This window comes from Teleopsis dalmanni, chromosome 1 (assembly GCF_002237135.1).
Source record: "Teleopsis dalmanni isolate 2A chromosome 1, ASM223713v2, whole genome shotgun sequence".
Taxonomy (NCBI): Eukaryota; Metazoa; Arthropoda; class Insecta; order Diptera; family Diopsidae; genus Teleopsis; species Teleopsis dalmanni.
In genome coordinates this window covers 169,190,795-169,214,121 of record NC_051846.1, presented here as the reverse complement: position 1 = coordinate 169,214,121, position 23,327 = coordinate 169,190,795, and the positions used below count along the sequence as shown (strand labels likewise).

At 29.1% G+C, this 23,327-nt stretch overlaps 2 protein-coding genes and 1 long non-coding RNA gene across 5 annotated transcripts; 2 read left to right on the top strand and 1 right to left on the bottom strand.

The window, feature by feature from the left end:
- Positions 1 to 1,022: 1,022 nt before the first annotated feature.
- LOC119670163 lies at positions 1,023 to 2,413 on the bottom strand. Of its 2 annotated transcripts, none has more exons than XM_038080320.1 (2): positions 2,331 to 2,413; positions 1,023 to 1,706 (listed from the first exon to the last, which is right to left on the bottom strand). In XM_038080320.1, the coding sequence occupies exon 2, from the start codon at positions 1,677 to 1,679 to the stop codon at positions 1,374 to 1,376; it is 306 nt and encodes a 101-aa protein (XP_037936248.1). In that variant the 5' UTR covers positions 1,680 to 1,706; positions 2,331 to 2,413; the 3' UTR covers positions 1,023 to 1,373. The 2 variants fall into 2 exon arrangements, with proteins under 2 accessions (XP_037936248.1, XP_037936256.1); XM_038080328.1 differs by having other exon boundaries at positions 1,023 to 1,703; positions 2,331 to 2,387.
- Positions 2,414 to 4,094: 1,681 nt separating this feature from the next.
- LOC119670157 lies at positions 4,095 to 6,355 on the top strand. The gene is made up of 2 exons (XR_005251682.1): positions 4,095 to 4,323; positions 6,291 to 6,355. It is a non-coding gene; the product is annotated as an uncharacterized LOC119670157 (long non-coding RNA).
- A 315-nt stretch (positions 6,356 to 6,670) lies between these two features.
- Positions 6,671 to 22,431, top strand: LOC119670073 (mediator of RNA polymerase II transcription subunit 12). Of its 2 annotated transcripts, none has more exons than XM_038080186.1 (6): positions 6,671 to 6,976; positions 7,067 to 7,244; positions 7,352 to 13,560; positions 14,102 to 14,206; positions 15,232 to 15,706; positions 22,210 to 22,431. In XM_038080186.1, exons 1-6 carry the CDS (start codon positions 6,887 to 6,889, stop codon positions 22,221 to 22,223), a joined length of 7,071 nt encoding a protein of 2,356 aa, XP_037936114.1. In that variant the 5' UTR covers positions 6,671 to 6,886; the 3' UTR covers positions 22,224 to 22,431. The 2 variants fall into 2 exon arrangements, with proteins under 2 accessions (XP_037936114.1, XP_037936113.1); XM_038080185.1 differs by lacking the exon at positions 22,210 to 22,431 and adding an exon at positions 15,790 to 15,844.
- The last annotated feature ends 896 nt before the right edge of the window (positions 22,432 to 23,327 follow it).

The window sequence follows — 23,327 nt, the reverse complement described above, 5'->3', positions numbered from 1 at the left end:
TTACACATCTTCCATCATCTTCCTACATCTTTACATGATGGAAGATTCTTTCGTTTAAAAAATAAACGAAGAATAAAAAATATAAATTGCTCATAGACTCGCGCTGTTATGTGGTAATAACTAATAGTGCAGGTAAAATTGATTACTTAATTTATTTAAGTTCCAAGAATGGTCGGGTTTACGTCCTGAAACCAAGTGCCGTTCAACACTTCCCGAAAGGACTACGAAAGCAGGTTCCAACGGGACACAACAACAACTTAATTTATCTTAAGACTTCTTAACTTTAGGTACCACCAGCATGGGTTCAAAACGGTTACATATTTTATAGCGCTGAAACATCAAAATATACTCAATGTCTTTAAATAAATAGTAAGATACCGGCAGTATGCAGTGTTAAGAAAGCTCCCTGTATGATTATTAAGTTGGGCGACTTTGCACTGCCACATAGAGGTCTATTCTACCTCCTTAATTGAATCTACTTTACACAGTTCTATTTCTTCAACTGATATTAGATGTAGACCTAGATATTTATTTTATACCGGAAAAATTTCAACAATTTTAAAATTATTTTAACTGCAAAATAAAACACAAATATAAAAGTAACATAAATTTATACAATATTATTATACAATAATTTTATTAGTAATATATATTATTTGCATATATTACATATACAATATATATAGCTAATTTTATGTTATTACTCATTAAAGCTAATAAACAATTTTAACTATAATGTTTGCATCTTTTTATTTTATTGTAAAATAAATGGAAGTTGTTTATAAAAAATAATTAAAATAATTTAATATAAGATTTAAAAACATCGTGTTCATCACTTTAAGTATTTTAATTTCTAATCACAATAGATATAAACTAAGAGTATATTATTCTTTCCACTAATAAAAACCATTTTTATATAATTTAATATACTATATACATATATACAAATATAAAAAAACTATTATTGCTGTTTTCGATTGGTAAATCAAGGGTAAGATTTTTAAATCAGATCAGTTTTTATTTTCAATTAATAAATCTCGAGTGAAATGTATAACACTCGAAATTAATTTTTCACTCTAGATATTTGGCCAGATTAGCAAGATTACCCCGAAATTCACAGCTGTTTTATATGACATATGAATATGAATTGTTTATGGAAAATATATATGCACAAATGCAAAAAGGTAAGATTACTTTCTCGACAGATCGTGAGTATATCTAGATTGAATTCAGATTTATCAATCGAAAAACGCTATATGTTAGAACTACAAAAAAAAAAAAATACTTATGGGAGATTTCCGAGTATTATTTGCTCCCTAAAAAAAGTAAAATTAAAATATTAATATTTTACTTATATTTTATAGAACAATTATTCAGTCGGAGAGAATTCCAGTATCTAGAGGATCTTCAAGATATTCAATGGCTGTTGACTGTGAAATAGGAATAGGTGTAAAGGATTTACCCAAATTTTGTCGCTTTGCTGTTGTATAATTAATATTATTTTGTCGTTTGATATTTTTTTGAGTATTTTTCAACATTGATTTCTCTGTTTTAATTGTTGACGTTACCAATTGTAGTATTTCTATCTTCAGATCATCAAATGTTTCCTCTTGTTTGACTTTTTTAAGTTCAGAACACAAGTATCTGCAAAACTCTTCCTCTTTATTAAAACAGTCCATGTTCAAGATATAATCTTTGATTTGCTACTGTAAAATAAATAGTAACTGTTATTAAATATCGTTAAAAATATGAAAAATTTATCAGATAGTTTATATGTAACACATTAATTAGTTGAAATTAATTTTTAATTAATAAATTAAAATTTTTTATTAATTTTTTAATACTAGTTTAATTTAAATGACTTATATACGTACGTAATAAACTAAAAAAGGATTAATTTAATATTTTTGAAGACTTCTATAAGTTAATTAAATTATTTTTTATAAATAATTGATTATTTTTACTTAACGGATAATTTAAAAAAAATACAAACAGAACCCACAAACGAAGATAAAAAAAAGACGCTTCCTTGAAAATAATACCACTCGCGTCACTTTCTTCATTGTAAAATATTTAATTAGTAAATTAATAATTTTAAATAATAATGAATTAAATCTCAATATTACATACATGAGTCAAAATATTGTTTATAAATTATTTTATTAAAATTATTTTATAAAAGTGTATAATTGTTTGTATGAAATACTTTCATAGTCCTTGCCATTACTTTTATTTTCTATATTATTATTTTATTTAGTTGTTTTTATATAGATAGTATAACACTAAAACTACATCATGTTTTATGGTAAAATATTATTAACTGTTTTCACCTTTTAGACAAGTTAATATATGCACAAATTAAGTATGAGAAATACACTGGCGTAAAGTAGATAAAAACTACACCAAACATATGATGTGCGTCTAAACGTATGAATTGTCATTTTTCTCACTACTTCTATTCTATTATTCACAATAGTATTTTCATAACCAGAAATTTTTGGATATGAACAAATAATATGAAAATTGTTAATTTGTTAATTTTGTATATGTAAATGAAAGTAAGTTAATATTAAAAGTGTTCATATTGCTCCAAATTAAAGAAAAATTACCATTTGAATCTGTGAAATTTTAAAAGTTGATTATTATAACTATAATGGGTGGCACTCAGTATTTTTATTATGTTTAGTTGATTTCAGGTATGTGAAAAATTATTATTCACTCTATTTAAAATTAATAATAGCTACAGTTGTATCCCCATATTCAAATCTAAAAATTTGCATTATTTTCAAATAAAAATGTCACTTTTTCCTTATCTCAACTTTATCTTTTGCTCAAAATTTATCTTATGCACAGTTGCATTTGAAATGTCCTTGAAATAAAGGCTGAAATTAAGGATAATTACATTAATTTCGTACTTACCTCAAAACTGAATTTTGTATACAAAAAACAACGTAATTTCGCTGAAACAGAGATGAAATAAAGATTTTTGTGAAATTAAGGTATGTCTGAATATAGTATAAGATCGCAATTTCAATTACAATATCTTATTCTATTTAGAGATAATGTTTTTATTTGTAATCACTTAAATCCTTTAGACTCAAGATCTGCTAAAACCGACCTTCCTCAAGTGTTACGTGGTCTTTCAGATTTTCGTCTAATGCTATTGATATATCAATAGAATTTTGGGGGAGTGTGTGCTCAATCCATCTTCAATTGTTAATATAATTTACACATAAACGTTTTTTAATTATTCAAAAACAAAAATTGTTCGCTAAGAACACCTTGTCACACTTAAGAACATCCACACTAAAGCGAGCGCTTGCAAAGGAACTAACATTCGCAGGTAATCGTACCTGTATATGTTCCTGGCTACTGACATCTCTGCCATAAAAAAATTAAAACTATATTTGTAAAAATAAATAGACTAAAGTTGATATATCGATAAAATAAAAATTATTGTAAAATTAAATTATGATTTATTTATCCTAATTTTTTATTTTTTAACAACACTTTATTAAAATCGTTTGGTTACAAATTAATTAGACTGTGTGCGAGTTCGAGTAAATTGAGAGAAATATTAAATTATATCGGTGTGGTAGCGAATGTTGCTATTTACCAGAATTTCGAGTAGGATAAATTAGACAAAAATTTGGTAAATTAGCTTTTAGCATTGTAAAAATTTAAAAATTTTTAATAAATGTATAAATAAATTTTTAACTTTTAACCAAAAATAAATAAATACAAAATAAAAAAGTATATTGCATAAATGCAATGCAAAAAATCCCTAGGAAATTTCAATTAATTTTACCTGAATTACCTAGAACTCGCACATGACCTTAAAACATTATGCAAATAATTAATTTTAGCTTCATTGCCTATTTTTGCCAGTTTTTATATTATCTGCAGAATATGAGTTTCCATTCCGCTTTGTTGTTATCACGAATTTTCATTATGTAGTTATTTTAGTATTTGCAACGCATCGAAGAGTTTATCTATCCTGTTCGTGACGGTAGACGTGAAAAATATACATAAAAATTAAATGAACTAAATAATTTACAATTGTAGTTAACTGTTTTTAAGTTATTTAGGTGTTTTATATACAAATGGTATAAATCTTAATTATTAATACTATAATCAACAAAGTGTATTTAGTGAAGAAAAAAAAAGAGTATCAGTAACTTGCAATAAAGCAAGCAGTTAGAGGAGATAAGCGAATTCTTTCTATAAGTTGTGTAAATGAAAAACGGAATAAACTAAAGCAATTACAATATTTTTGCAATTCCACGCTTCATCACTGTGCAGTGTATGTGGTTGCGGAAAGAGGTAAACAGTGTAATAGTGTATAAATTTTATAAGTGTACCCTTTTATTTGCATGCACTTATTACCGGCACAAAGATTTATATGCAATTTTAACAAATTCTATGGAAAACAATTTTATAGAAGTATTTTAAATTGCTTAACAGTGTAAACTTTATGTATGCAAATAAATTTAAATTAAAAATCTTAATATAATGTATAAAAATTACAAAATTATAAAATATTCATGCACCCTTCATAAATGTTAATGAAAGTATTTATGGTTACATTTTAGTCTCGATTAAAGATCTTTTTTAAGATAATTTTTTAAATAAATGATTTTCTTTTTATTTATGTCTGACAATTTTAAACAAACAAAATCGTAGATGCTGTATATTTCAATGGAAAAATAAATTTAAGAATTCTTTCATTTTATTTAGTAGTTTCACTTTTTGACACATAGTATGTAGCAGGTAGCTATCTGTCTCTTTCTTACTAAGGTTAAATGAGTTCATTTTTTATGATTTTATTTTGAAGTTTCGTTAATTTTTCCTAACCAAAGACAAAGGCAACGAATAACGAATCGCCCCGACGTCAAGTAAGAAGACGAGTGCAAAACGAAAAACTTTCTTGTGGGATGTTTTTCCACTAAAATATAATCAAATTGCTATAAAAACTAAGAAAATAATTATATATTATTTAAAAAACAATTTGCAATAAAGTGTATGTGTTGTTTATAGTGAAGTTCTGTTAAAAATCTTAGTTTTCGATTAATATTTGCTTCACTCAGAAAAAAGAAAAAAAACGGGAAGCTAGTGTCGTTAAAAAAATTGCATTCAATTTGATTTGTGAATTTAAAGTTGTCAAAATAAAGTGCAAATTTAAGAAAAAAAAAAGAAAACTACATAAGCTTGTAATAAAAGTTCTTATTATTTTCTTAAAACTTTTTATATAACATGCAATAGTTTATTTATTTGTTTAATAAGGGGAAAAAAAACCAACAAAATTTCGTCATTGATTTGTCGGTAAGCTCACAACAAAAATCATGTTTTCTGTGTTAAATAATAGTTGAGTAATATGAAAAAGAGTGTGTTAATGTTATATTAAATAGTATGCTATATAGCATTTATATATTAATTAATTAATTTTTATAATGTTAAAAGTCTGTATGCATAAATTGCCTACATTTCGGAGAATTTATATCCTCTCGTTTCGAGCTATTCATCGTACAATACAAATTCATGTAAATTTTACTTCCTTCGCCATTATTGCAAGACGCCGCATTTTTCGTTAAGTTTTATATTTCTTTTAGCATTTTATTTTATCCTTTAGTATTTAATGCAGAGTTTGCTATATTTTTGCCGATTCTGCGGATTATATGTTTGTCCTTTTTTGCCCTATACATTTTGTACGGAAAGATTTGACTGGTTTTTTGGGTTTTTTCTTTCATCATTGCCAGATAAAATTTTTTTTTTAAGTTTTATATTAAATCTTACATTACTATATTAAATAAATATGTTTTTATAATTATTCTAATAGGTTTAAGTAATAGATATTATAAAGGAAAATATGTATATATTTTATATAAAAATAACACAAATGTTTTTAAATTAGGTCGTAGTCTTAATACAATACTAGTAAATAAATACATTTATAATTTCATAAGTATTCTATTATGTATGTCATGTCCACACTTAAAACAGTTTTTACAATTTTATTTTTAACTGCAGTAAATGTTTTCTTTATTATATAGTTTTATGTAAATTATCACTTTAATTACATTTACAAAAAAACAGACGGACATTCTTAGTCACTGAATCATATATAGTTTAGAAGAGAAACAGAATTTATAAGTGATAAACAATCAAAACATATTTGTTATAAAAACTGTTTTTTTTTATAATTTCATTTGATACCATACCATTTGTTTATATTTTACATCGAAAAAAAAATATATATGTATATAAATTAAACGTTTCTTTTTTATTTGTAGGTTTTTACACATGAAGACTGAGGAAAAATTATAAACAATACAACAACAACAAAAAAAAAAACTTTGAAAAAAATCTGCGAATCTTGAATTAAAAACTAAAGTTACCCGCAAGATACTCTAGCAATTATTTTTATATTTTCGCTATAGAAAAAGAAGAAAGGACATAAATTATTAATTGAAGAAGTAAAATATTCTACTTGTTTGCAAAAAAAAAAAAAAAGAAGTATATATCGTTTTGTTATTCTTAACCGTTTTACATTTATAATTTCAAACTTTTTATTCAGAAGATTGCATAAAAAGATTAAAGAACAAAATCGAATTTTTAGGTATTATATAAATTTTGTATTAAAAAATCTCAAAAATTAAAAAAAAAATATATATATTTAAATATATAATAATTGATCAAAATAAAAATAGTAAAGAAATTTTTCAAAGTCGTCGCATAAGTGTTTCTCAAAGCCGCTATAAAATTAAATAAATTGATATAAAAAAACAAAACAAAAAAAAAGAATACAGCGCGCTTAGTTCGTGCAATAAAGGAAGAGTAGTTGAGGCGGTCGAGGGAGAGAAAACGCTAATGAGGATCTATTGGCAGCATGAGTACACTGGGGGGAAGTAGGGGAGAGCGAAATGCCAAGCCCAAGTTCTCAGCACTCGATATAAATCGAATGTACAAAAATAGTCGTGTAAGTAGAGAATTTTGCATACAAAAAAAAAAAAATAAAATAAAGTAAATAAATAAAAATATATAAATAAATTTTGATTAACTTATACAGGGTGAATCCGCTGAACCATCTGCACAAAAGAATCAAGTGCCACGTAAACATGGAATGCAAAGTTTGGGCAAAGTGCCGTCCGCAAGGCGACCACCAGCCAATCTACCATCCTTAAAAGCTGAAACAACAATCTCGCCAACAACAAATAACAATTCTATAACATCTACTGGACAAGAAGGTATGTATGCTGCATATAAAAATTATTGTATATTCCATTTTATATATATATAAATCGTTTTAACAATAAATAAATAAATTAAAATATTATTAATTTCATATTATTAGTCGGCACACCAACAGGTAGCGGACAAGTGATACCATCAACTGGAACGGCTAATCAACAAACCGCAACAGCATTATTGAAAAATAGCAACAAGTCCGTACTTGGAAATAATAATAATACTAATAACAATAACGCAAGTGTCGTTGGTATTGGTAGCAAATTAATAAATAATTCTTCGGCGTCTATATCCGGTGGCGGAGCACAACAATTACGTAATTCTTCAAATACAAATCAGCAACAAAACTCGCCAATAACATGGTCAGCTGTCACAACAGGAAACGACAGCATCAACAAGAGCAGTGGTGGTGGCAAATCGGCTGTGCCGCCACTCTACCAGAGTGCACAATTTCAGCACGAGTTTCCAACTTTAGATGGCACAGTTGGTGGCGGCGGAAGCGGTGGTGGTTCTTCAAACAAAAAAGATCATCACAACCATCATCAACAATCACAACAGCAATATCATCATCATCATCAACAACAACAACAGCAGCAGCAACACCAACAGCAACACCACCATCATCATCAACAACAACAGCAACAACAACAACAACATCAGCATCAGCATCATCAATATCAACAGCAAAATCATCAAAACTATCATCCACATCAAAGAGACTATCAACATGGCCGTCATACAAACGATCAACGTTACGATGCGCACAATTACAGAGATGGCAAAGAAGGAGACGGTGGTCATATGTACAGCGAACATCATCGGGAATTCAACGAGGTCAGCTTACGCCCGCAAACAGATGCTGCTGCTTGGCTACAACAACAAGAGAAAGCAGCAAAAGGTGCTGCCGAAAACGTATCGAACCAACAGGGCCAGGCCCCCCAAAATAATTCGACCGGTGGTGGAGGGGGAGGAGCCGCGGTACCGCTGCCTATATTGTCATTAATGCCATCATTTATGCAGCGCGGAGCTCCAATACCAGCTGGAGGTAATAGCGGCACAACCGCCGCCGGACGTTCACAAACTCCACCAAATCAAAATGGTATAACTGGTAATAAAGAAAATACTACTAGTGGACGTCCTCAACGTCCAATGCCACAACATGCTGGTACACATGATTATCGTGCAATTTCACCTGCTGTTACTAATTTTCGTGCAGCTGCCGCTATTCCGAAAAGACCACCACAAATGGATACTCCGCCGCTTGTTGGACAGTCAGCTAATGGTACATCTGGAATGAGAAAAGAAAAAGAATTTATAATAGAACCAGAAGTAGTGCAAATGCAAAGACCAATAATTCGTGAAGAAGATTTAGAGCGTTTAAATGCAATTGCTAAGGATGATAGCTGGACTAAACAGGATGATATTGATTATACAAAACAATTAACATTTTCTGATGATGAATCACCAGAAGAACAAACACCAACGCAAGAACGTGATCGTCCATCATTTAATAAAACAAATAACGCAGCTTTTAGCACAGATCAACGTAAGAATTCAAATGCAAGTGTAGGTACCGGAAACAATAGTGGAACGACTTGGCAACGTAATAAAGATCAAAGAGACAGCTCTGAACGTGAAAAATCTGGTGAACAAGATGACGCACGCCAGCAAAATGGTCATCGTAATAGTGTTGGAGGAATTGCGTTAGATGCTAGTGTCTATGAGCGAGTAAAGCAACGCAAAGAAGAAGAAGATCGTCGTGACTTGGAACGCAAACAAGCTGCAAATAAAAAATTGCAGGAACTTGAAATGAAAATGAATAGTAAGAAATCTTCAAGTGGTAGTATAACTGGTGTCGAACAAACTAATTTAGGACCTACAAATGCTGTTGATGATGATTACCATAATCAACAGAATAGACGAACTATTTCAAACAGTGGCAGAGCTCCGGACAGTGATCGCAGTGGACGTTATGATAATAGAGGAACGAATGATTTTGCTAGAAACTCTGGAAATTCTGCAACCGCTCCATCAGGTTCTACAAAACAAATTTTCTCTGCTCATTTTCAATCCAATTTACCGCCTCGTTTTCAAAAACAACAAAAAATACATTCGCAAGGTTCATCTTCAATGGATGGAAATGGAAGCAGCGGCACAAGCGCTGGTCCAACACGTTCTATCACTGGACTTGAAAAATCAGCATCAGCTTCGTCTGCGTTTGAATCTGGCCGTTACATGCAGAAAGGTGGTCAAGCGCAACGAAATCCCGGTCGAAATGAATATCGTGACGGTGGTTATATGAGGAATAGTGGATATAATCGGCATAGAAATGACAGTGATCGTGATGATTACGGACGTAATGTAAATCAAAATTCTTTGTCTAGAAGCATATCGGAAAATTCGCAACGTAAAACAAGCGTATCATCAAATGATGATTCACTTAAACATGGTGGCACTGAATCAAAAGAGTTTGGCAGCACTTCATTAGCATCATCATGGGCTGAAGAAACCGACGCGGAACTTAAACGTCAACGAGAAGAAAGTTTCTCGTCGTCGCACAGCCACGAATCAATACCGATAAAAATACTGCAACGCCCAAGTACACAAAAAAGTGTTTCCGAAGAGGAAGTATCGCCAATAGGCAAAAAACATGAATCATCTCAACAGCAGCAAGCGCAAAGTAATTCGTCTGCACAAAATCAGCAACAGCAACGTCGCAGTGAAAGTGACAGTTCACATTTTATACCTACCCAAATTTTGAGACGCTCAGATTCAAGTGAAGATAAAACAACATTCGCACCAAATAAATCAGCTGTGAATGAAATGAGTAAGCTTAATGAAGAAAATCATCCAGTTGCGTCAGTTAACCAGACCGAAAATACAGATTCTCAAAAGAATCGACAAGAGACCACCAGCACAAATAGTAACCAGGTAGTTACTAACAATGCTGTCAACAAAGATATTCCATCATCTGTTAGCACTGTCGAAGGTAAGCGTGAAGAAGAGAACCGAGTAATCGCCAATCAATCGGCTCCTCAACGTGAACAAAAGAGATCAAGTCCACGAGGTACAGGTGGAAATCGGGATCGGGATCGTGATCGTGATAGAGATCGTGACTTACGTCATACTCATTCCCGTTACCAAGGTAGTAGTTATCGCGGTGGACGCGATAATGGCGGCTGGAATAATCATAATAATGGTGGACGAAACTCACGTTATTATAACAATGAGCCTCCATTCCCAAGTGAGTCAGAGCATTCCGAAGATGTTGATGATGAGGGTGCGTACATGGGACGACGCGGAGAACGAAGCCCTAAAGTTCCAAGAAAAGAAGGTAATCGTCGTACTGGTACAGACGATAGAAATTCTAAAGGATTTGCACCACGTGGTGAACCTTCACGCAGAGGTCGTGGGGGCGGCGGTAACATTGGTGAAAGATCAACTGGTTCTTCATATAGACGAAATAACGATGGTCGTATGTCAGGTTCGTCAAATACTGGTCGTCAGTATGGACGACAAAGTTATGATGACCACAAAGAAAACAAACGAACTTCGGAATCTGACCATTCTTCTAATACAACTGATCTAGATAAGACCAAGCAAAGTCAAATCGCATTGAATGCTGGTTTGAATAAATCTAAGGAATCGCCAACAGATGATAAATCTCGTGCTTCCGCACAGCAGAGCACAAAACAACAAAGTCCACAGCCTACGTCTGCACAAACAGTGAAGAAAATAAGCGAAACTGAAAAGAAAAATATTACGTCTCCAAAACAATTCGGTACTAATGTCTCAATTAATAATCAACAACGTAAAGAAAGTACTTCAAGCTGCAAAAATGATGATGTTTCTCAAGCAAGTTCTAACGAACGTGATAAAAAATCAGTTTCCAAAGAAAAAGACATACCCAGTGGTTCGTCAGGCGTACAGATGCGTAGTAACAGTTCTGGACAGTTATCTGGTCAAAGAGCAAACACTGGTTCCATTCAAACAAAAAAGCAAGATTTATCTTCAGCAACTATACCAACGAGTCAAACTTCATCTATGATAAAATCATCCAGTCAACCTACTGTTACTAAACCACCACCTGGTCTAAGTGGTGCTAATATGAAACCTAACTCACAGGTCAATGCAAGTAATACTTTCCAAAGTTCCCAGAAGAACACAGACATCTCAAAATCAGAATCAGGTACACCTATAAACATGAGTAGACAACAGCAACAGCAACAGCAGCTGCAAAGAACCTCTAACGCCGATATCGAAAAGAGTAAATTATCTGCTTCCTCGAGCTGTATTGTTGAGAAACAAGGCAGTGCAACATTGTTAATGGATGGTGCACCTGTTAATACCATTATATTCGAGAATACAAATTACAAGCAGCAAGCTCAAGCAGCAGCTGCTTCGTCAACGCAATTAAAACACAGTGCAGAGACTCTAGTTTCCGGACAAGGACCTAATGTTTCAAATGTTAATGTATCTGTGGAAAGCTTAAGCAACGCTCTGTCCCAAATGTCATTCGCCAAAGCTAATGAATCTGTCGTCTCATCTAATGATTATGATAAAGATATGAAGCTTGGTTTTACTTTTGGAGATGCGCCTGAAACGTATACAGGATCCGCAAAAGTTGCTGAAGCCGAAGCGAAAACTAATGCCGTTTCACAACAGGCGGCCAATTCCAGTCAACAGCAACAAACCCAACAGCATATTCAGCAACACCAACAACAGCAACAATCTCAAAACAACTCAACTGCAGATTTGAATATGAAAATAGCGAGTGTGAAGAAAGTGTGGGAGACAGTTACAGAAGCTAGTTCTTCATTACGGGAGCAAGCGCCACAGCATCCACAATTGCAACATCAACAACAACAGCAACAACAAATTGAAGTCGTTGATGCAAGTGGACATATGTCGGCTGTTTCTTTCGTCGCTGCTGCCGCAGCCGCTGTGGCGTCGCAACAACAACATCAACAGCAACAACACATGCCTCACTATGCAGCTATGCAAATGCAACATCACTCATTATCCTCACCAGGTCCTGTTCAAAGTTCATACGGAAGTCATGGATCGCCATTTGATCCTACTCAACTGGAACAACAATTTACACCTGGTGGTGGTATTGTAGTTGGTGATGAGTCAAGTGTTTGTTATCCCAGTCCACAACAGCAGCAACAATCATCGCAACAACAACAAACCATTAAACATCCAGATGTCGTTAAACAACAACAGGCATCAGCATCATCAAAGCAAATGCATCATGGATCATCTATTGGTATGTCACCACCACCAAACTTACAACAACAACACCAGCAGTCAGCGCAACAGCAACAGATGCACGCTGCTCCACAGCCGTTCTATCAGGCATCGCCACAATTTACTGGCATACCAACAATACCAAGTCCACCTGCAGTTGTGTTTAATTCTTCACAAATGCCACCACCATCGCAAGCAGGTTTATACGCGCCATTCCACTCGCTTGAGCATTCGAAAGCATATTCCGCTGCAGCTGCTCATAGTTTTCCCGGTCATTATAGTGCTGCAGCAGCAGCAGCTGCTGCCGCCAGTGGTTATAATGCTTTTACAATGCAAACACCACCAAATATGGCTACAGCACCAACACCGGAAATGTATCCCAATTTAACGTCGCAATTTCGTATGGGAGGTGGACCATCGCCATTTACTAATCCCAATTCACAACAATTGAATAATCCTAATGCTGCAACTGTTGCAATAATATCGTCGAATTCCAATTCTCTGATGTCATCAGTTGGTTCAGTTAAGCCACCACCATCTTCTCAACAACTAGGCACAATTGGTTCGAAAGGAGGTGGTGGCGGTGGACCATATGCTGCAGCAACTCAACAGTATATGAACTTATATGCCGCTCCACCGCCGCAACATCCCCAGGCTGGTCCACCTGGCCCACCAGGCGCTCATCAATTACAGTCCAACAGTTTCTATTCAAATTCTGCAGGTGGTCCAAATGGTCCCACATATTACGGTGGACCGCCACCACAAGGTGCTGGCGCCGGTGCACAGAATTATGGAATAGCAGCTGCGGCTGCTGCTGCTGCAGGTTTATATGGCGGCCATAGTCATCAAGGCGGACCACCTGGTTCTAATGGACCACCTGGTCCTCAGGGTCCACCAGGACCTCAATCTCAACATACAATGAGTAACTTTAATACACAGTATATTAATTCACCTTTACTAGCAGCAGCAGCTATCAACCAATTCCGCGCTGGACCAACACCGCAACAAGCTGCCGCTGCTGCTTATATGAAATCAAGCCAGGGACAGGGTCATATGCAAGATTCGGTAAGTTTCATTGATATTTTTTCTAAACATTTCGAAATATATTTTGCAATTCACACTTATTATTTATATTTAATACATTAAATATAATTTTTAATTAATATTAAATATTTAATATTCACACTAAACATTAATTTATTAATTATTTATTTGTTATTTTAGAAATTGATAGCCATTAGTAAAATTATTAAAATAAAATTATTAAAATAAAATTATTAAAATAAAATTATTAAAATAAAATTATTAAAATAAAATTATTAAAATAAAAGTTTTATTTTTATTGTTATTTAATTGTTATTTAATTTTTATTTTATTTTTATTGTTATTTAATTGCTATTTAATTTTTATTTTATTTTTATTTTATTGTTATTTAATTTTTATTTTATTTTATTTTATTTTATTTTTATTTTACGTCAAATGGCTGTGCGCCTGCAGTATGAAAATATTATTAACTTAAAAAACAATACAGATTTTTTTTATCTTCTTTTTTGAGAGTTATATAAAAATAGCTATATAATTAAAAAAATTTTTTTATTTTTTTTAGATGGGTCGTCAACTAAAAAGTCCGCTGGGCGCAGACGTAAGTTTAAATCTAGCAAAGCAGGTGCAATCACAGCCGAGTCCTCCACATCATAAATCTTACGGAAGTGTAAGTATTAAGCAGTGTTATTCTAAAGTAATTGTCTAAAATATCTAGAAGATTCAACCAAATTAAATCAGAAAATTAGCACTTGACTGGATAATATTGTGCTGACGTGAGAATTGATAAAAGTTTAATTTGACTGGTTCATTAGAATCTAAAAATAGATACGATGCGTTAGTATTCTAAGTTAGCAAAAACAAACTTAATGTCGGGTTAGAATGATTACATCAAATTTGACTTTTACTTGTATCCCAACTGAAAGATAAGTTTTGCATGAAAAAAAACTCAATTAATCTTCAGTTTTGTTCTGTTGAGCAAAAGTAGATAAAATAGATAAGATAGATTTGTAGATAAATAGACAAATTAGGCCTCTCGAGACGGTTACCTTATATAGTTACATTAGAAAAATAGCTGAAGTCGGTTTTATAATGTATTTTGTTGTTTAAAACTGCTCTTTCTTACTGTTATTCACTATAAGTCCGATAACTTCTTCATGTTGTGCTCAAATTGGGAGTGAAAGACGTCCATTGTAAGTGGAAACAATGCAGATAAGAACCCTTAGCGTCCCTAGTTTTTTTTTTTGTTGAATAAGACCTTATCGCAGTTCAATAAACTAATTAAAAATTTAGTGTATCTTCAAATCTTTAACTTTATTTGGCGAAGATAAACTAGTGTTTACCTCAATGATGGAACTGTCTGCATCAAATATAGTAAGCTAATTACTCACCAATTTATCCTGGTTCCAGGAGCGGTCGAGTCTACTTTGCGATGTTATTATTCGAATTTGATAATCAAGTGCCGTTCAACATAGAACTTTTTCTTACCTTTCACTGTTGTTGTAGTCCTATTTGGTTTTTTTCTGAATTCCTAATTAGACATAAACCATAATGCTTTTGGAACCATTACCTTTTACTAGATCACTTCAATTTACAATAAAACTGCGATAACATTTACTCGCGTATTTTTAAATTGATATAAAATTTATTTATCGATTTTATAATTTACTAAATATAATATATTTTTAATTATAGTGGGACTTACAGAATCAAGTAATTCAAGCACAACAACAACAACAACAACAATCACAACAGGTTGCACAACGTGTCGGTGGAGGTGGCAATGGTGCACAAAATATGAATTCTGGTAATCGTTCTGGTGGAGGTGGCGGAGCGCCAGGTATGCAGGCAGGTGGCCAAGGACGCTATCCAACACCAATACAAAGACCAACGAATTATCCACAACATCCACAAGGACAACAACAATCACAGCAACAGCAGCAGCAGCAGCAGCAACAGCAGCAACAACAACAGCAGCAAAGTCAACGCTCATCTAATATGAGACAAGGTGGTGCTAGCGGTGGTGGAAATGGTCATCAAGGAGGCCCTGGTGGTCCAAATAATGGTGGCCCCGGAGGCTCAAATAATAACAACACTAATAGCACTGGCCCCCAAGGTCAAATGAATAAACCTTATTACTCAAATAACGGTGGTGGAGGTGCAAGTCGAGGTAATTCTAATTATTAAAAATATATTTTTTTCGTCTTAATAAACAGGATTAACTCTTATATAAATGCATATGCATTCAAACAGCTGTTAACGATATATGCAATTAACGAATGAATACACTACAAAAAATAAAAACAAGAAAAAAAGAGAAATAACGGAATGTAATGAATGCAATTTGTGTTTGCAATTAAAAAAGAAAAATTTTATCTACGAAAACGTATGAAAATTTATAATTTTGTCACAGTATAAAGAATGTTTATTTTTATTCTATATAAAATACCGGAAGTTCTATTGAAAGGAGTTAGATTTAAGTAAGAGGGAGACAGAGCATATTGAGTAGATTTGTGTTCATTACTAGTAAATATGCTTCAGTAAGTGCATTAATAATATTAAGCTATTGTTAATAATTATTAACCTTAATTGCACTAAGGAGCAAAATCTCAGTGAGAGAACCATTACGCATAAGCAATTAAAATATATATTTTACGAATGTATTATGTATTATGTATTAAAAGGAAAACAAAATTGCAACAAGAAAGAAAAAAATATCCAAGGAGTAACAAATTAACTCCTTGAAGCGTATTAAAACAAATTAATAATTTGTTTATATACGATTAAAAAAAGTATAAAGCATAATAATTTATAAATTAGTTTTACTATACCAGATTAACTGGCACGTCTACCGTCACAAACAGTTAGTATAATGGAAAAGTTCAACAAGTATTTATGGTAATACGAATTCTGATTCGACTTCTCTTTTTTAAATACTGTGGATTCTTCTAAAAGTCTTCGACAGTATATACTTTCTTATATAAAAGAAAGAAAAAATATATATATATATTCAACTTTTTTAATTAACAAAACCATGCCTTCCAATAAAAAAATTTATATATTATGAAAATATACATTAAATTTAACTACAATGAAATGTTTTAATTTAAGTCATTTTTCATAACTCAAAAGAGTTTGCAAATTTATTTAGAGGTCAGTTTTTCGAATTTCGAATTGGTATTTTCGAAAAGCGATTTTCAAAAATCTTTAAACACCAGTATTAGATTTGCATATTGTATAAAAAGAAATTGGTAGAAAACATATACAATAAAAAGTTGTATTTAATCTGACTTTATTCGTCTCACTTTTTCTCACTCCGCAGCTCTGCTAACTCTCTTTTACTTCATTCTAATTCTACACTATTTTATAATCATAAATGTTATAAATTATATGAAAGCACATAAATAAAATTAAATTTGTTTAAAAATAACTAATTTATTAGAAATTTAGAGAAAAGAAAATTATGTAAACAGTAATGAATATTTTATATTAAAATTAATTTATCTATTTTCCTACGATTTTAGTAATTAAATTTAAAATTTAACTCTTAATGTTTTTCCATTTAAGAAAAAAAAAACAAAAAAATTATTAATGTATTAAAAACATACAATTAAATTGCCTTTAATAAATCACTTTAAAAAAATTTAAAATTATTAAGCAAAAATTTCTTGAATATAAACTGTATAAATATATATATAATTATATATAAATATAATATATATATATATATATGTATGAATATATATTGTATATATATATATATGTATAAATATGTATAAATGTTATATATAAATATATATTTATATATATATTATAAAAAAATGAAAATGTAATTTATTCCATTGGTGGTCTATTGAAACAATGAAAAATGTTAAAAATTTTAATATAATTATGTATGTATTTTGTTATGTATACATTTATATATTTATATATATATATATATATTTGCATGAAATTATATAAAATGTTTATGTTAAAAGTCTAATTGCGTATTCACTTTTCTGTTCCTTCCATATTTTTTCCATTTTATTTTGCTATAATGTAATTGTAAAATTAATTTTTTTTACGAATTTTTGAATTTAAAATTTTATCCATATATCATTTTTAATTTAATTTATCAAATTATATATTAAATATAAACATAAGTTTAATTGTACTTTAAATATAAAATATAAAAAAAAACATTTCTAACATTTTTCCTAATAGTTTATGCATTAATTGTAAATATTTAATTAAAGAAACCATAGTTAGAATTATTTAGCACTTAATCTAAATAATATTAATTATCCTAAATTAAAGTATAAATTTCTAATTCAAAAAATAAGAAAAAAATACATAAAATTTTCCTTTGCGAAAAACCGAATTTATATGCCTACTTATTTTCTTTTGACTTTGATTTTGATTTTAATTTTATTTTTTATTTTAATTTTTATTTTAATTTTATTTTTTTTCACTTATTTTCTGAACAGGTGTTTTATTTCCACACTTTAAAATGTTTGTTTTATAATTTCTTTGAAAAACAAAATTGAACTTCTTCATGACAAGTGATATACTTCAAATACTCTTCGGTTTTAAATGATAATGAATTAAAGTGTTTTAAACTATAAGTTTATAATCACTTGTTAGAATCCTGTAACACCCTGTAACAGATATTGGAATTTTTTGTTATTGAACTTTTGGTTTGCCCAGTTCACGCTATGCCTTTGATATTTTGGTATCAATAAAAATTGTTTTAAACAAAAAAATCCCGTACCCTAGACAATCATAATATATTACTATATTAAAAAATTTTAAACAATATCAAAAACAAATCTCTCCAGCGATTTAAGAGAATTAGACGAATATTTTTGCACTTTAGGTCTGGGAGATCCTTTTTATTAAAACTTTTTTATATACACCAAAAAAAATGGGGTTTTTTTATGTAGTGGTGCGTGGGAATCTATAAAACAGATAATATGAAAGGAATTTCAAAACGAATAGGATGTAGGTTTAGTGGTTGTGTGAGAGCGATGGGGACTATAAGGAAGTGGGATGGATTGAAGATAGGTGGTATTTCATTTGACCTATTTGCTAAATGGTTAGCCCCGAGTCAAAGTCTGGAAGTTTGAAATAAAAGAGGAAATTTTTATATTTGTAAGAACGAATTCTATTTAATAAACATTAAGAGCTAATGGTCATGTTATGTTATGCAGACACTCATGGTTACATCAAATATGAAATTGTGGTTTTCAGTGTAAATAATTGATTTGACAAAAAGAACAAGAGAGACAATTCGTTAAAACTTACTTTGGATACTTTGGTATTATGTTCTTTATCATGTTAGTTGAAATAGTGATGAACATTAATAAATGTCAGAATTTGGTTTTTTTTAAGGAATAAATTTGAAAAGTTTTGTGTGGATATATGAGTATGGATATATAAATTTATCAAGCTATCAAAATTGCAACAAATTATCAAATTATATGAAATTAATAATTGTGAATTGACTGACTGTCTACATAACACGCCATCGTAGCCATGACCAGAAAGTCCGTAAAATTGACGTGACCATTTAACATGTGACTGTCCGTACAACAAGAATAGTCATATGATTTATGATCATAAAGGATTAATGAATTTATTTAATATTGTTTAAAAATTATGGTTATTTTATTGAGATAAAAAATAGTGATTTTATTCAGACACTTATAGAACTTGTGACTGCTGATCAATAAAACTCGTAAAACTTGTTACCATAGCTTTCAGACTATGTACTAAAGCTCAATGAATACATATATTTGGGAAAATACATATACACATACATATATATATATACTTTGTGCATAAATGATCCTATGGGCACACTCTTTGCTTCATTTTTTCTTAGTTAAAGTGCGTCAAAAAATATTTATTACATCATTTATATATCAGTTAAATAAAAAGGTTTATTTTGCACAGCTACCACTCCAATATAACCTAATGCCACTTTATTGCTAAATTGACACTAAATTGATCCTAAAACCTATAATTACAAAAAATTTTCTACGTTATTAAATATATGTTAAATAAAGTCATAATAGTTTATATAAATTTAGTTTACAATACCTAATAATACCTTTCAATACATAATTATTTAAAGATATTTGCTTGCGTTTGTACCAATTATTAATGGTAATTAATGTATATATAACAATGCTGTATTTTACTTTTTCAATTTGTTTATTATGCTTTTGATATTTTAATTTTTATTGCAATTATCAAGAAGTGCACTAATAAAATTATTATGTACTTTATTTAAAAAAAATTAACATAAATTTAATAGTATAAATTTAGTTAATGAAAACACATTTGTATGTAATATTAGAAATGTATTATTACATAAAAGGAATAATATTTAGTTAAACCATTCAAAACAATTATAGGTTTTGATTGATCCATAACAATACCATATTCGAGCCCTTAGAGGCAATTAACGATGATACGCATTACTTAAAAGGTATGTGTCATTAGCGAATTTTAAGAGACAGTTCACACCACTGTCAGTGATGAAGTTAAGCCCCTCAAAACTAAACAACAATTATTAGTAAAATTGATTTTTTTTGGACTAATCATACAGTTAATACGGATCTTGTCGAATATTATTGTTGTTATGGGCATACTTCGTTTGGAGGATAGACTATATAATATTCTAAAGAATTAACAAATTTTTGAGTTCTTTAAACCGCTGTAATGGTTAAGAGATTTTCGATTTTTTTTTATTATTTAATATATTATATTATAATGGTATATTATAGTATAGTATATTATAGTCGGCAAAGCTGTCGAGTCTACTATCCAAAAGCTACAAATTGCTCAAATTCATGCACTCCGAAGGCTCTTCACAGTACCATGGTATATACGCACGAATGACATGCTAAGAGATTTTTTAATAGATCTTTTTAAAAAATACATAAGGGACAGAGCTCTGAAGCTATATCCGAATACCGACAGGCTGCCCTACTTAGCACTATCTAATCTCAGAGTAATCACTAACCGCATGTGGCGGTACGCAGATCTTAGATTAATCATTGAATAATCACGAAGATTATCAGAAATACTCAAAGTAGTCAATGAGATGAGTGGGACTCTGCAGAATCCCCCCAGCTATTATAGAGTAAAAGTGCCCAGATGCATTAACTTGGAAAAGGCTTAACATAATAATAATAAAATATATATAGTATTATTATCTAGTAATGCAACAATTAATTTTTAATTATTAGAGTATTGTCTAATAGGCTTTACAATACCTAATGTTGAATTTTTTTTTAAATGTAGTTTTCCTAAAATAACATTCTTGGCCAAATGTGATCCTTTATCAATCTTAGTGGAACCATAAAGCTTAAACTGTAAAATATATATATTAAATATAAATATAGTAAATATATATATTATAAACATAAAAATTTTTTTACAATTTATATTTTTAATGACCAAACTTGTTTAATAATAATTTTGTTTGTGAAAACAATATTATATTGTTTTTCTTTTGAAACGTCAGCTAAATTAATTCAAAAAACATCAATTTATAACTTTTTTTTAATTTTTTATATTTTTATTACTTTATATTTATATTATATTTCTATATCATATGTTTAATTGTTTATTTAAGCCTACCGCATTATTTTTTTCTCTTCTTATTGTTTTTAAAAATAGAATTTTTATATATTATAACTGCTGTTTTTTTTTATTAAATATAATAATTATGTTTATTAATTAATAATAATGTTTATGTATTTCTTTTATTTTAATTTGTTAATTTATTTTTAATCTATTATTTTTAATTTAATTTTTTTATATATACCTGATTATTTTAATATTATTTTTTTATTGATACTGCTTCCTATTATATCTAATTACATTTATTTCTTATTATTACTATTAGTTATTATTTTTATTTGATATTATTTTTATTTGTTATTATTTTTATTTATTATTTTTATTTATTAATCTAAAATTTTTTTTGGTTTTTGTTTTTTTTTTATATATTATTGTTTCTAATTATTATTATTTATAATTAATCTTATTTCGTATTATTACTATTAATTGTTATTATTTTAATTTATTATTCTTACTTACTATTATGTATTAAATCCTAATAAAGACTTAAATTTTAAAAATAAAAAGATTTAATATTACATTAAAATATATTATTAATATTATTTCTGTTTATTTTTATAATTTATGTATTTATTAGGTTTTTTTTTTAGGATTTAACATCTTAATATTAAATAGAAAATGATTCCGGATAATCTTCCTACTTTAAAAGTTATAATATATTATGTAGTATATCTGGTCTATCAATATTCTTACGTCTACTTAGAAAAATACTATCTACATTAAATTTATTCTAAACAGCTAATTATTATAATTATAAAATATCACAATATAACATATATTATATATAATATTAATATATATTATAATATATAATATTAATATATATTGTATAATATTAATCATTTTGTATAATAAAAAATACATACTTATTATTTATATATTAAATTTTTAATTGGTTATTATTATTATGTTTTAACAATAGCTATTGCTTATTGTGACATAAAATATATTTCTAAAGTAATTGTATAAATAAATGTTTATTTTTATCAATTTAATTTTCATTATATATTTGTATTAATTTTTTATGTTTATTTACAGGAAATCAAAATTAAATTTGGAAAAAAAACTGTTTGCTGTTGTTGGAATACAATATGGCTTAAATTAATATGGTAAGAAGAGCAGAACAAAAGGTTCTTATGATATATATATACATATACATATATATGAAAGCTATAAATTATTTAAAAATAATCCAAAAAATATTTGCAAAAATTTCCACATAATATTAAGCAAAACTGATGAAGATAGAGTTTAAGAGAACTATCTCAAACTTATATAAAAAAAGAGTAAAATAAAAAAAAAATTAAATATAAATTAAAAAAAAAAATTTTAAACTTATTGCACTGAAAATATAAATAGAAAAAATATTTTCGAAAAATAAGAAAATAAAACCGGCGAACAGGATAGAAAAATCTTTTTGAGTTTATTAATAATTCATTAATATATTATATATGTATCTAAATTAAAGATAATATGAGGAAGTTTAGTAACTTAAATGCTAAATATTGTTTAGTTCGTATTAATAGTTTTAAATATTTATGCAAGTAAAAAGCTATATTTATTAATATATTAAAATATTTTCTTTTATATATAAAAAAAGCATTAAAATATTTTGTTGATTGAAATATATAAGTTAAAATAAATTCATTAAAATAAAAATTATTGTATATGTAAAACTTAATGCCAATACGATGACTGCTTAAAACAATTAATGTTTATAAAAAAAAATTAAAAATATGTAAAGATATTTCATTTATAAGGGAAAAAAATTTAATACAAATTTATGAATTGTCTCAAGTTCATTATTATTATTAATGGATTATTCATATTAAATTTGTAAACAATATTGTGTGGACTACAAACCAAAAAAAAACTTGAAATCTGTAAAAGTTAAACGTAGACAACAATTGTTGTCTTAGCGCTCTATCAATTCTTGAGAAGCCTAACAAGCTCCTAAAAATAGAGAATACCATAAGGGCAATTTATTAGTTGAAGTTTAGTAGATATTAATATATATTATTAATATATACAATAAAATAAAATACGTTAATATTTTGGACTTTTACTGCACTCAAAACAAATAAAACTCCAAGATAAAATATATCCACAGTAAAATATTAAAGGCGAAATGCTATGAAAATACTGGCTTTGAAATC

Coding starts and splice junctions, on each gene's coding strand:
- LOC119670073 (XM_038080185.1), top strand. CDS start 6,887: ATGAGTACACTGGGGGGAAGTAGGGGAGAGCGAAATGCCAAGCCCAAG. Junction 7,245..7,351: donor AACATCTACTGGACAAGAAG/GTATGTATGCTG, acceptor TCATATTATTAG/TCGGCACACCAACAGGTAGC. Junction 15,707..15,789: donor TGGTGGAGGTGCAAGTCGAG/GTAATTCTAATT, acceptor GCATTCAAACAG/CTGTTAACGATATATGCAAT.
- LOC119670163 (XM_038080320.1), bottom strand. CDS start 1,679: ATGGACTGTTTTAATAAAGAGGAAGAGTTTTGCAGATACTTGTGTTCT.